The 12,505-nt window shown below is 61.4% G+C and overlaps 2 protein-coding genes across 2 annotated transcripts; one reads left to right on the top strand and one right to left on the bottom strand.

Moving 5' to 3' along the window:
- The first annotated feature begins 700 nt into the window (after positions 1-700).
- P2RY4 (pyrimidinergic receptor P2Y4) lies at positions 701-6,345 on the top strand. Its single transcript, XM_027690645.1, has 2 exons — positions 701-833; positions 4,515-6,345. The coding sequence occupies exon 2, from the start codon at positions 4,531-4,533 to the stop codon at positions 5,650-5,652; it is 1,122 nt and encodes a 373-aa protein (XP_027546446.1). The 5' UTR covers positions 701-833; positions 4,515-4,530; the 3' UTR covers positions 5,653-6,345.
- A 613-nt stretch (positions 6,346-6,958) lies between these two features.
- LOC113971092 (diacylglycerol O-acyltransferase 2-like) lies at positions 6,959-11,365 on the bottom strand. The gene is made up of 8 exons (XM_027690646.1): positions 11,239-11,365; positions 9,593-9,721; positions 9,416-9,523; positions 9,098-9,168; positions 8,799-9,003; positions 8,080-8,254; positions 7,775-7,977; positions 6,959-7,632 (listed from the first exon to the last, which is right to left on the bottom strand). Exons 1-8 carry the CDS (start codon positions 11,276-11,278, stop codon positions 7,478-7,480), a joined length of 1,086 nt encoding a protein of 361 aa, XP_027546447.1. The 5' UTR covers positions 11,279-11,365; the 3' UTR covers positions 6,959-7,477.
- Between the last annotated feature and the right edge of the window lie 1,140 nt (positions 11,366-12,505).

Below are 12,505 nucleotides of genomic sequence, written 5' to 3'. Positions count from 1 at the left end.
CAGGTGAGCTCAGCACCCGCCCTTCTCCCACTGCTCTCGCAAAGGAGGTGAATCTCCCTGAGCAGCACAGGGAGCGGGGGACACGCTACCCCCAAACACGGGGACACCACGACCCGGCAGTGTCCCGACTGCTGCGACACCCAAGGTGGCCCCGGGTTTGGGGACACGATGCCCGGGCTGGCCTCAAGGTGGCACTGGCCACCTTTTGTCCCCAGGACGGCCCCGCAGGGCTGGGGGGCAGCGGGGCAGCGCTCCGGAGTGCGGGCACTGCTGGGACAGCATGGGGCAGGGGGGCTGCCAGGGTGGGCGAGGGGCCGCAATCCATGGATGAGGGGCTGTGGCCCTCGTGGCTGAGGGACTCATGGTCCTCATGAGTGAGGGGCTGTGGTCCCCACGGGTGGGGGTACACGGTCCCCATGGATGAGGGGCTGTGGCCTTTGTGGTTGAGGGACCATGATCCCCATCAGTGAGGGGCTGTGGCCCCATGGGCAGGGGGCCGTGGTCCCCCTGGGAGAGGCCCACACACCCCATGCCCAGGGGGCTGCTGCAGGAGCTGCAGGTGGCCCAAAGCCTGTGAGGACGATGGAGGAATGGGAGTGCAGTGGGGCAGAGCCCTGGGGCAGCTCCTGCTCCTGCCTCCGCCTCCGCCTCTGCCCGCCTCCAGCCCTGCTTTTCCTGGGCACTTTGCTCCCAGCCGTGGGAGAGCGGGAGCGGGCACAGCACGGCAGGGCACGGCAAAGGGCAGCCTGCAGCCCCTCGACATGGCCTCCTGCCCCGTGGGGAACAGGCGCTCCCCAGGGGGGCCCCACTCGTGAGAGCCGTCCGGGTCACAGGTGAGCGGGGCAGCCTGTGTTTGGGGACAGCAGCAGCTGGGGGGGCCTTGCTATGGTCATGCAATCCCAGGGCTGAGGGGCAGGGGTGGGATCCCCAGGGCTGGATGGGTGTGGGGTGGGAGTCAGCCAGTTCTCCCCATCCCCAAATCCCTCCGTACATCCTCCTCCCTAACGCGCCACCACTCTCTATCACCGAGGGCCTTCATCCTTCCCAGCATGGCCACATCCTCTCCTTCATCCTCCTTTCCATCCCCCAAATCACTGTCTGCTTGCAGGGGAAGCTGTCCTGGGGCTGTCGTGGCTCAGCCTGACACCGTGGGGTCCTGGGGGACGGGGACAGCCTACCCAAGGGGGGAAGGAACCCCTCACCCCCACCCTGCTGAGCAGGGGTCACCTCGGGATGTGATGGGCAGTGAGGGAAGGGCCAAACCTCGCTGGTGTCCCCGGGGAGGTGTCCCCAGTGCCCAGCAGTGTCGGCAGAGCGTGCTTTGGCTGCTCTTCCAGGCAAAGGGAAGAATTGGAATTAGGTCATGTCCCCTTGTGCCGGGGCTTTGGCTGCACGAACCACGTGGCGATTAGGGACAAGGGTCCTTCTGCAGGATGTTTTGCACAATTTCCCCTTGTTTTGCAATTTCCAAGAGCTTAGGCGAGAAGAAAAGCCCTGTTTTTCCCATGCTCCAGCAGCAGCTGGTCCCAGGCTCACCCAGCCCTTGGTGGCTGCTCTGAAATCCGCTCTTGCCTGCCCTCTCCGAGCTCCTGCTGCTGCTCCAGATCCCCAACACCAGATCCCCATCCTGTCCCAATGACTTTGGCTCCAGGGCCGACCCTGCCTCTGGTGCTGCCCCGCTCATTCATTTCATTGGTGCTTTTCCAATGTCCCCACAAACCCCCAGGGCTGGAAGCCTCATCCAGCTGCTGGGGGCACCCTGGCCTGAGGACAGCTGTGGATCCCACCAGGTCCTTTGACACAGGAACAGGAGCTCTGCCCTGTCTCCCAGCTCCATGGCCGAGCCCGGCTGCAGCTCCTGTTCCTGTGGCAAAGGGCCAAGGGCAGCACGTGCCCTCCAGCAAGTGGCCCTGTGGCCGGCTCCTGCCCCTTCCCACTGCTTCCTCGGGTACGTGGGGGGCCAGTCCACAGGCACCATCCCAGAGGATGTGCTTGATATAGGCAAGGGGTTCAGGGGGTTCCCCAGGTTTGCAGCCCTCATGCATCCACAAAATGGGCAGGGCAGGAGGGGGCATCACCTCCCCAGCTCTGTGGCCTTTCCCTGCAGCATCTTCCATCTTCCCAGCTCCACCTCCCCTTCCTGCAGCACCTTCCCTCTCCTCAGCTCCATGTCCTTTCCCTGCAGTGCCTTCCATCTCCCCAGTTCTGTGTCCATTCCCTGCACCACCTTCCATCTCCCCAGCTCCACATCCTTTCCCTGCAGTGCCTTCCATCTCCTGCTCCAACAGGCAGCCCCATCTCTTGGCTCACACCTCGATCCCTCCTCAAAAGCTCATGCTGGAGAGGCCTTGTCCAGGGAGAGCCTTTCTGGGAGTGTCAGTGAGGAGTAGGGTTGAGGCTGGTGGTGACGTGTCCTCGGGCTGGACTGATGTGAATCAGTAATTTAAAGCACTGATTTTGGTTGTGACTAAGATGAGGACGCAGGAAACCTCTTGAGATATAACTTGCCAAACGTCATCTTCTGCTGCATTTCTATTTTTTTGTGGTTATCCTCGAAGGAATGTCCTTGGGAATGGTTAAATCCTGCTGCTGACAGTCCTCAGGCTGTAGCAGCTGCCAGAATCTGAGTCCCTGTGCTCTCCTCCGAGCAGCCCAGCACCACTAATCTACTCAGCATTTTTCCTTGTGCATTCCTCACACCAGGTTATTAACTTTTATTTACTGTCTTCTTCATATCTTGGTTGTTTGGTGACCTGTGTCACAGACACTGACTTCGGGCACTGAACCCTGCAGCACCTCCCCTCTGGTTGGGCTCAAGACTTTGTGCTCACTTGCACTCAGAGGCTGGAAATGGAAAACAAATCTCGTGGTCCCTCATGTCCTCAGCAGTGTCACAGCATGGGGACACGCTGGGCTGGGACCAGCACAGCACCCCATGGGACCCCACTGGCACTGCACTCAGGCACTCAGTGTTTCCTACCCGCTGTTCCCACTCCTGGTTCTGGGAGAAAAAACAAGGTCTTCCCACTGTTAATATTTGATCAGGACCTGCCTGTTGCTCTCTGAACTCATCCCTGTAATAAAGGCAGGATCTTCCCGCAGCACTGCCGGGGGATGGGAACCACGGGGAGTTTGAACTCGGCCCAGCCAGAGGCTCAACCCACAACTCAAACAGAGCCCATGGAGCACGGCCAGAGGGGCCACGGCCACCCCCTGCCCGTCTGCCTGCTGAGTCATTTACGGGCATCTCTGCAAACCTGTGCTCTCTCCAGGCGAGGCATGGCAGGGACAGGGTGGAGCATGGCCTGGCCCATCCCACGGATACACCCTACGGGACACTCCTGCACATCCTCGTGGTGAAGGCCGACAAGAGGGGGATGATGAGGGAGCCAAGGGATGAAGGATCCTGAGAGGACACGTCCTTCCACCTTGTACTACCAACACCAGCACTTGGTTAATGTCCATCGTCGCCCTGAGTCCTCCCCTGTCCTGGTACGTGGCCCCTCCTGGGTGAGCTCTGGCCAACAGAGACTGGAGATGCACCAGCATTCCCTCCGTCAGATGCTACGCTCTTGTCCCCACCAGCAGCACAGCAGATGCTCCTGCTCCCAGGTTACTCATCCAAGCATCCATCCTTGTTGGAGGAATCACTTCACCGGGGATGGTGGTGGGTGCAGAGGGGTCAGAGCGCCAGCAGCCTTCCTTGGTCCTTTGCTGGACACCATGGAGAAGAGGGCTCTGAACTTCAGACATCCAACAGGCAAACCTGACCCTTTGGCAGCTTGTGCTCACAGTGATTTCCCAGGAGGACGCAGATCCAGCCTTTGATCCTAACACGGAGCAGGAGGAAATGTCCTGCCTTGTTAACTTGCACTGCCTTGAGCTGGGACTTGGCCCTGGCGCAGCTCCTCTCCGCAGGGCTTAGCTCATCCCTCTCCTACGGAGAATACCCGGCAGCCGAGGCCCCTCACCATCCGGGGACACTCTCTCCCAAAGGCTCCTTTGCCACCCTCCCCCCCAGGATTCCTCTGGGCCACAACATTCCCCCAGACAAAGCTTTCTTCTCCTCCCGCCTTTCTTCTGTCAAGGAGCCCTCTGGGAGCGGCAGCATTGTCAGGATGGTGCCAATTAGGCTGAGGCAGCTTCCAAGAGGCTGCGCTGGCCCAGCCGGGGGCTGCTGTTGCTCATCAAGGTCTCATTGTTCCCCGCGCCGTGGGGCTGCTGCCCGGCGGGGCCGGCCCGGCCCTCTGTCCCCGGCACGCTCCCGTCCCTGCACCACTCAGAGGGCTCATTGATGGGTGTCGTGGCGGGGGCTGCGGAGGGAGGGCTTGCCCAGGCACCCCCCGGCCCCCACGAGACCCGAGCGCGCAAGCTGAGATAAACCAGAGAACCATCAAAGTGGCCGAAGCTCCTGGAGGGGGGCAAAATCTGGCATCTTTGGCTCCTTTCCATGCTTTGTGCCTGACAATGGTCGGGATCGACGACTAATGTGCTTTTATTAACTGCTCCCCCAGATCTGGCTCGGAGAACATGGCCACTTCAGGGAGGACATTCCCAGTTGCCCTGTGGACACCGACACCGACTCCCTGGCCGGGAGGGAACACCACTGAGGTGGCCGAGGCGAAGTGTGTCTTCAACGAGGAGTTCAAGTTCATCCTGCTGCCCATCTCCTACAGCATCGTCTTCGTGGTGGGGCTGCCCCTCAACTCCTGGGCCCTGTGGATGTTCATCTCCAGGATGAGGCCCTGGAACGCCACCACCACCTACATGGTGAACCTGGCCGTGTCTGACACGCTCTACGTCCTCTCCCTCCCCACCCTGGTCTACTATTACGCCGACCGCAACAACTGGCCCTTCGGGAAATGGCTCTGCAAGATTGTGCGGTTCCTGTTCTATGCCAACCTCTACAGCACCATCCTCTTCCTCACCTGCATCAGTGTCCACCGCTACATGGGCATCTGCCACCCCATTCGCTCCCTCAAGTGGGTGAAGACCAAGCACGCCCGCATCATCTGCGTGGGCGCCTGGCTCGTCGTCACCATCTGCCTCATCCCCAACCTCATCTTTGTCACCACCAGCTCCAAGGGCAACACCACCCTGTGCCACGACACCACCAAGCCTGAGGAGTTCGACCATTATGTGCACTACAGCTCCTCTGTCATGGCCCTGCTCTTCGGGCTCCCCTTCCTGGTCATCGTCCTGTGCTACTGCCTCATGGCCAAGCAGCTCGGCAAGTCCAGCCTCTCCAGCCCCGGCCCGCGGATGCCCTCCTACAAGAAACGCTCCATCAAGATGATCATCATCGTGCTCGCCGTCTTTGCCATCTGCTTTGTGCCCTTCCACATCACCCGCACCCTCTACTACACCTCCCGCTACTTCCAGGCTGACTGCCGGACCCTCAACATCATCAACTTCACTTACAAGATCACGCGGCCCCTGGCCAGCATCAACAGCTGCCTCGACCCCATCCTGTACTTCCTGGCCGGGGACAAGTACCGGGGGCTGCGCCGGGGGGCCGCCCACCGGCTCCGGCCCGTGCCCACCTGCAACCTGGCCCTGGTGTCGCCCTACACGGACAGCCTCATGGACAGCGGCCACGTGGCCAGTGTCACCCAAGGGACAGGGACAGCACGGAGCGGGGGCGGGTGCTGAGGGGCCCGAGGGGGTTCCATAACCTCATCCTTGGGCTCCAGGAGCTGCAGCCCCTCCGGGCTCCATGTGGGCACCCCCAGGTCCCCAGACCTGCCCTGCCCCTTCCCAGCCCCTGCAGGGGCAGAGGCCGCAGGGCTGAGGGCTGGAGGCCACGGGGCCAGTCCCAGCCCTGCCCTGGGATGCTCTGGGAGGAGGGTGGTGGTGCTCGCCAGGGCAGGAAAGCACGTGTGGGAATGGGAAGGACACTGAGGAGGCTGTCTGGGGGAAGCAGGCTGGTGTCCCATCCCAGGGCACTCCTGGGGACACAAGGGGGGTGACAGGTCACTAAAGAGAAGGGACACTGGTCCCTCCCTGGGCAGGCACAGCCCTTCCAGACTGCTTGGTGGTGATGTGTGGGCAACAGACTGAACCAGGGGACAGAGCCCACGCTGGGGTGCCCCCTGCCTGGTTGTCAGAGATGTCTCTGTCACACCACTGGCCTTGGCAGAGGAGGAGAGATGTGACACAGGGCACTTGCAGCCCATCACCCCCCAGTAAAGCCCCTTCCCCTTTCTCTTTGCTCCTGCCTGTTTCTCCCTGTAGCAGAAGGAAGAGGAACGAGACACCCACCCTCACCCCAGAGAAAAGCCACCGTGACACCGGTGCCGGGGCAGGTCTGGAGCAGTGAGCTGGTGACACCCCTGGTGACGGGAATGTGCCTTTATGGGTGTTTGCTCCTCAAATGTTTACCCAGCCCTTTTGTTTGACCAAGTGCCTGTGCAGAGGAGCAGACCAAGATTGGTATCAGTGCTGTTGACTGTCCCATGCCAGCCTGGCAGGGGTGGGACAGGGACAGGGCTGTCCCCATGGCCCCCCACAACTCCTGTCAGCACATGCCTTGGGAAGGGATACACCAAGAGCATCATCAAGGTGTCACCTCTGCCATGGCACTGGTCACACAAGCCACACCCCACCAGGAGCTGCCCAGGGGAAGGAAAGGGCCCCAAGGATGGCACATCCCAGCCCTGTGTCCCCATCCCACCAGTAGTGGTGCCCAGAAAAACCCTCACTCACCACTGAGCCGAGAGCAGAGCGAGCAGGAGATCCCCCTCCTGAGCCCAGTTAACCCAGTAAGAGCAGCTGCTGCCCCTCTCCTCCCATTATATCCAGTGTGGCTCAGGTGCACCCTGAGCAGTGCAAGGGGCCCTGCCAAGTACAGCCCCAACTGAAGATGGACCTCCCAGGGAGGGGACACAGTGAGTGGCAGGTCCACGGGTGTGTCCCAGTCCTGCCCATCCTGACCCCCAGAACACACACAGACAGGGGCGGGGAGTTGGAAACCTGTATTGGGGACAGAGGCATCTGAAAAGGCTCATCTGAGACCACATGGTCCTGGCTGAGGCCACTTCCACAGGTCCCCAAGTCCAGGAGTGTTCCCCCTCGACCCCAGGGTGGGATGTCCCCCAAGGCTGGTCCCATGTGCCATCAGGGTGCCACCCCAAAGACCCCATTTGATTTCTCCTCCCATGGCACCCCTTCCCTCAGCTCATGGTGACCTGGTTATCTGGGGGGAGTGTGCCCATCACTGGCCCTCAGCCTCACCCCAGCCCCTGCCAGGGGACAGCTGTGTCACCTGCAGTCCCTCCAAACCCCTTCCAAGGGGGACCCTTTCCCAATCTCCCCCTGGCTTCCTCCTCTCCTCCCACATCCAACTCAGATTTTTGGGCCAGAGGAGTGGAGGGCTGGGGTGGGGACTGTGCCCCGTGTGTCCCCCGTGCTGGGCCGGCTGAAATCCCCCCCCAGGAGCCCTGGTGAGCAGGGACGGGGTCACCGGCGCCAGGGGCACTCAGAGGATGTGCAGCTCGTCCGTCTCCGACAGCCCGTACTTGGTCTTGTTTTCGTTGAAGAGCTTGAGCAGGGCCTGGATGTACCTCTCGTGGTACATGTCCACCAGCTCCCGGCTCGGGTTCTGCACCTTGGGCACTGGCATCGGCTCCCCCACTGCCGGCAGGGGACAGGACAGGGTCAGACCCGTGGCCTGGGGACGCGCTCGGCTCACGGGGACACGGCCCGAGCGGTGCCTTCCAGAGGGGTGTCCCTGCTCTGCCCCACCCTCTGGGGTCCCCCAAGCCCAGCTGCTCACCCACAGTGGTGATGGGTCTGGCGTAGGGCAGGAAGCCCCGGGAGCGGCTGGAGGTGAGGCCGCGGCCGTAGAAGACGCAGGGAGCGAAGCCAATCATCTTCTGGAAGCGCTGCTGGATGCTCCTCATCCAGCTGCCCTCCTCAAAGACCACCTGGCGGAACAGGTCGTTCTCCCCAAAGGAGAAGGAGGGGACGAGGAAGGCCCTGTGGAGGGGACACGGTGGGCGGTGATGGGGTGCCAGGACACCCAGTCCCCCGCGGGGGTGGCCATGCCCGTGACCCACCCGGGACCCACCCGGGACCCACCCGTGGCGCAGGGCCATGCGCACGAAGCCCTTGCGGTTGCGGAGGATGAGCGTGGTGACGCCGGGCCGGCAGGACAGCGACTCGGCCGCGCCGCCGATGACGATGGCCACCGCGTTGCCGGTGCCGTTCTGGGACAGCAGGTACCCGATGGCACGGCGGGTCACCGGGAACAGCCCTGCGGCGGGAACGGGCACCCGAGCTGTGGGACTGCCCGCCTGGGCAGTGCCCGGGGACGGGGACACCGCCGGGGACACCACGAGGGATCACACCGGGTTGGGACCAGGGCAGGGATAGCACAAGGGCACCCCCTGCTGCGGGCAGGGTGCAGGCAGGGTGCAGGCAGGGTGCAGGTAAGATGTGGGCAGGGTGCAGGCAGGGTGCAGGTACGGTGTGGGCAGGGGGTAGGAAAGGTGCAGGTGGGGTGTAGGTAAGGTGTGGCAAGGGTGGAGGCGGGGTGTATGTTAGGTGGAGGCAGGGTGCGGGCAGAGCACAGGCAAGATGCAGACAGGGTTTAGGCAGGGTGTAGATAGGGTGCAGTGTAGGCAGGGTGCATGTTGGGTGAAGGCAAAGTGCAGGCGAGGTGAAGGTGGAGCTCAGGCAGAGATCCATCCCTGCCCCACCTGCTCCTGGGAGCACCATCACTGCTGTGTTTCCCTCAGAGGGAGCAGGGACCCCCTGCCCGCGGGTACTGCCAGCAGAGCTGGGCAGGGGCTGCTCACCCCCACTCATCAGGTACTCCCGGAAAAGGGGCAGGCGGAAGTTGCCAGCCAGGGTGGTGAGGGAGGAGTGGATTCCCGGGAACATCTTCTCAAAGCCTGTGGAGCCTGTGATGAAGTTGCAGAAGGCGCCGACGCAGAGGATGCCGTGGGGGTGGGAGCCGATGATGTAGTTGTGGCTGGGGGACAGATCGTGTGTCTTCACCAGCTGTGGGGACAAAAGGGGTCACAGGGACATGGCACCTCCTTTTGGGTGGTCCCACCACCAGCACCTGCAGGAATATCCTGTCCTGGCACTGTACCTTGACTGGGAAATAATCCCGAAAGTGGTTCCACACAGTCCATCGCCGCAGGCACGGCAGCCTCCTGCCACCTGCAACCCAGGGAGGGACCACAGGAGATGACACCCACCCCCGTGGGCAGCGGGATCCATGGGAAACATTCCCCACGGACCCGCCATATCCCTGTTCCCACCACGGTGCTGATGGTGTGGGAGTGGAGGGAAGGAGCAGGTGGGACATGGCTCTCCCCATTTGCTGTGAGGGACCTGGAGGAAAGGGGGACCCCACCCCCCCCATCCTGCTGCAAAGTTGGAAGAAGGGGGACGTTCCCATCCCCACCTCTCTCTGGCGTGTCCCAGTCGAAGATGATCCAGGCCAGGTAGAGCGCGGGGATGAGCCAGAAGCTGGTGAACAGCAGGTAGATGAGCACCACGAGGCTGACGGTTCCTGCGGGGGCCAGGCAGGGGGTGAGCGGGTGTGTGCCCACCCCCAGGGCCCCCGCAGCCCCCTACTCACCCATCAGCAGGAAGCTGAGCACCCACTGCAGGACGGCGAGGAGCTGGAGCGCGGAGCGAACGTCCCGCTGGGAGGGCCAGGGCACGGCCAGCAGCGTGCGCAGGGCAGCCTGGACACTGGCACGGCTCCCTGTGGAGGGGGGACACGGCCCCAGCCCAAAACAGCACGGCTTGAACACAGCCTGGGCCACTGGGCTGGCAGGGGGCACCCAGGAGTGCCAGGGCCGGGTTACAGGACGAGGCAGAAGGTGGGATGGGAAGGACGAGCAGTTGGGTGAGGAGGGATGGGATGTGGTGGGGTGAAATGGGGGATGCCACCCCCAGAGAGCTCTGGACCATGCCAGGAGGTGGCCCTGGGCAACCAGAGCAGGGGGAAGATTCCAGGGTGAGCCCCCCAACGCCAAACATTCCAGCAGAGCCGAGCGCAGCGGCACATCCTGCTCCGTGCTGACTTCCCAAGGGCTGGGACCTTTCCCATGCCCTCCTTGGCGTGCTCAGGCTCACAGAGGATTTGGGGATTTCTCAGCTGGCACAGCAGGGAGGCACCACCCCCTGGCAGCTGCCAAGGACAGCGGGTGGGGCTGAGCTGGGGTGGACAAGGGTGGCCATCCCCCAGCCGTCCCCACAGCCCAGGACATGCCAGAGCCGCCACTGCTCCGCTCCCCCACGGCCCCTTCCCTCTGGATGACCTTGGTGAACCATTAACCATCCTGGGCTGGGTGCCAGGATCCAAACTCCACACATGGCCCCATCCCTCCTCCCGAAACGGGCCTGAGGCGCCAGCTCTGCCAGCGCTGCTCCCGGACAAAGGTCCACCATGGCCGAGACCAACCCGGCACAGCCACCACAGAGAGATACCCCTGAGTGTCACCAGAGCCGGGTTTTCTTGGGAAAACAACCCGAAATCTGCATGTTGGCCAGAGGGATGCTCAGGGTGAGACAGGAGCAGCCCTGACCCCATGGCTTCCCAGACCAGGGACCCCCAGGTTAGAGGAGAACCACCAAACCTTGGTTCAGGAAGCTGGTGGAAGTTCAACTCTTCCTGGCTCAACCCAAACCAGGAATGGGACAACTGAAATAAATGAAACACTGGAGCCATCTCCAGCATTGAGGAGTTGTTGTCCATTTCTCCCAAGCAGCATGACAGGCTCTGAGAGATCCCTTCCACCCATCCCACATCCCCAAAAGCCCACACAGCCCTGCCATTCTCAGCTTTCCAAAGCCCATTTTTTTCCCAGGGAAGACTCAGAGCTCTTCCAGCAAACTTGTGCCCACCAAACAGTCGTTTTCAGTTCCTTTTCCTAGCTCCCATCCCAAGAACTCCACGAACATCCGGATCACAGACACAGAGAACCCCCATGGTTCTGCTGCCGTCCCCGTCCACAGCAACAGGAGCCTCTGCAAACCCCAACATTTGGAATTTGCAGTGCTCTGGAGATTCTTGTGGGAGTAACATTCCCAAATGCATTTTCAGAAATTCCACTCCTGTTGAGCAACTCTATGTTTTCCTCTAGAGTTATCCCCAAATCTGTCCCAACACCTCCCTTTCCCCTCAGCACTCCAAAGCAAGTAGACAACAGTAACAACGAGCTCCTGGCATTGCTGGAGCATCAGACCCCATTCCAGCCCCCTCTGGGAATATCTCACCACTAAGATTTTGGGAGCAGGCCGCGATGATGGTTTTCATGGTGGCGGGAGCTCCACGCCAGGCTCGGCAGGTTGAAAGGTGAGTTTGGCAATCACAGAGGCTGTGTGCTGTGTGTCCAGAGGCTTTAACCACCTGACCCAAGGTCCACCGGCCGCTGCCCAGGGGAGGGACCTGCTCCAGCCCTGGATTTGGAGCACGGACAGGAGCTGGGGGTCCTTGGGAAGCTGAGGGGGCACACTGAGGGTGAGGAGCTGCTCCGTGCCGGGCGGTCGGGGCTCCTTGGAAAGGCCCCGGTGCCAGTGGGGGCTCCGTGGGGGCTGCACCCCCCTGGGAATGGTACCATCCACGGTTTGGGTATGTCATAAACGCTGTCATGCTCCAACAGTGTGATCCCGCCAGAGCCACCCACAAACGTCATCCCGAAGCTCCCGCTCCACACAACGGGAATGCAGCCACCGGAACCAGCGCCATTCCCTCCTCTTCCATCCCTGCCTGGAGAGGATTTGGGGCGAAAAAAAGAAAATAAGGAAATAAGAGCAGCACAAAACCAGCACTGAGGTGGAGCTTCGGGCCAACAGCCAAAGGAACAGTGAGAATCCACAGGGGCTGTCACTAAAGCTGCTCCTCAGGATCCACCTCTCCAGAGGTGCTCACTAGGAACTGCTGGCCAAGATCAAGTGTAGGAAATGGAAAATCCATGTACAGGATTGCCTGTGGTGTTAGAGTAAGGAACATGTTTCCTGGGAGATTTGGAACCCACAAACCCCACAACCTGCTCCTGTGGATTGTAGGGACTCCATACCTGGGAAGAAGGTGTGACCACATTCACTGCAGGCTGCGGCTTCCTGGGCGTGGATCAGTTCCAAGGAGCAGGGATTGCTGCAGGGAAAACATTTCAGCTCTCCTGCAGCCCAATTGGCCCCCCAGCTGTGTCCAAATCAGGCTGATATGAAGGAAAAACTCAGAATTGTGTGAGAATCCCACTGCCCCAGGGTAAGGAAACACTGTGCAGGTAACAGCACCCGCTCCAGGTGACACACCCAGTGCCAGCCAAGCTGTCTTTGCTTTTTCATCCCAATATTTTTAACAGGTTTAGAACAAGTGCCACCCCACAGAGCTTCCAGCTGTGATTCCTCACCCCTCTGACCAGAAACACACCCCGTGTGCCAGGTCAGTGCCAGATACAGCAAGCCAGGATTGGTGCCAGCAGCCATTTAAACCATCTCCAGAGGGATCCAGGAAAGGTTTTCCCCTCGTCAGGGTTGT

This window comes from Neopelma chrysocephalum, unplaced genomic scaffold (assembly GCF_003984885.1).
Source record: "Neopelma chrysocephalum unplaced genomic scaffold, ASM398488v2 Primary Assembly neopelma1_81, whole genome shotgun sequence".
Taxonomy (NCBI): Eukaryota; Metazoa; Chordata; class Aves; order Passeriformes; family Pipridae; genus Neopelma; species Neopelma chrysocephalum.
The sequence above is the reverse complement of the archived record's forward strand: the minus strand, read 5'-3'. Positions and strand labels throughout refer to the sequence as shown.

What these genes read in the sequence shown, in the direction of transcription:
- P2RY4 (XM_027690645.1), top strand. Translation starts at nt 4,531, where the DNA reads ATGGCCACTTCAGGGAGGACATTCCCAGTTGCCCTGTGGACACCGACA.
- LOC113971092 (XM_027690646.1), bottom strand. Translation starts at nt 11,278, where the DNA reads ATGAAAACCATCATCGCGGCCTGCTCCCAAAATCTTAGTG. An exon ending in GCTCAGCTTCCTGCTGATGG is followed by an intron (nt 9,524 to 9,592) that starts GTGAGTAGGGGG and finishes TGGCCCCCGCAG; the next exon opens with GAACCGTCAGCCTCGTGGTG. An exon ending in GGGATTATTTCCCAGTCAAG is followed by an intron (nt 9,004 to 9,097) that starts GTACAGTGCCAG and finishes TTGTCCCCACAG; the next exon opens with CTGGTGAAGACACACGATCT.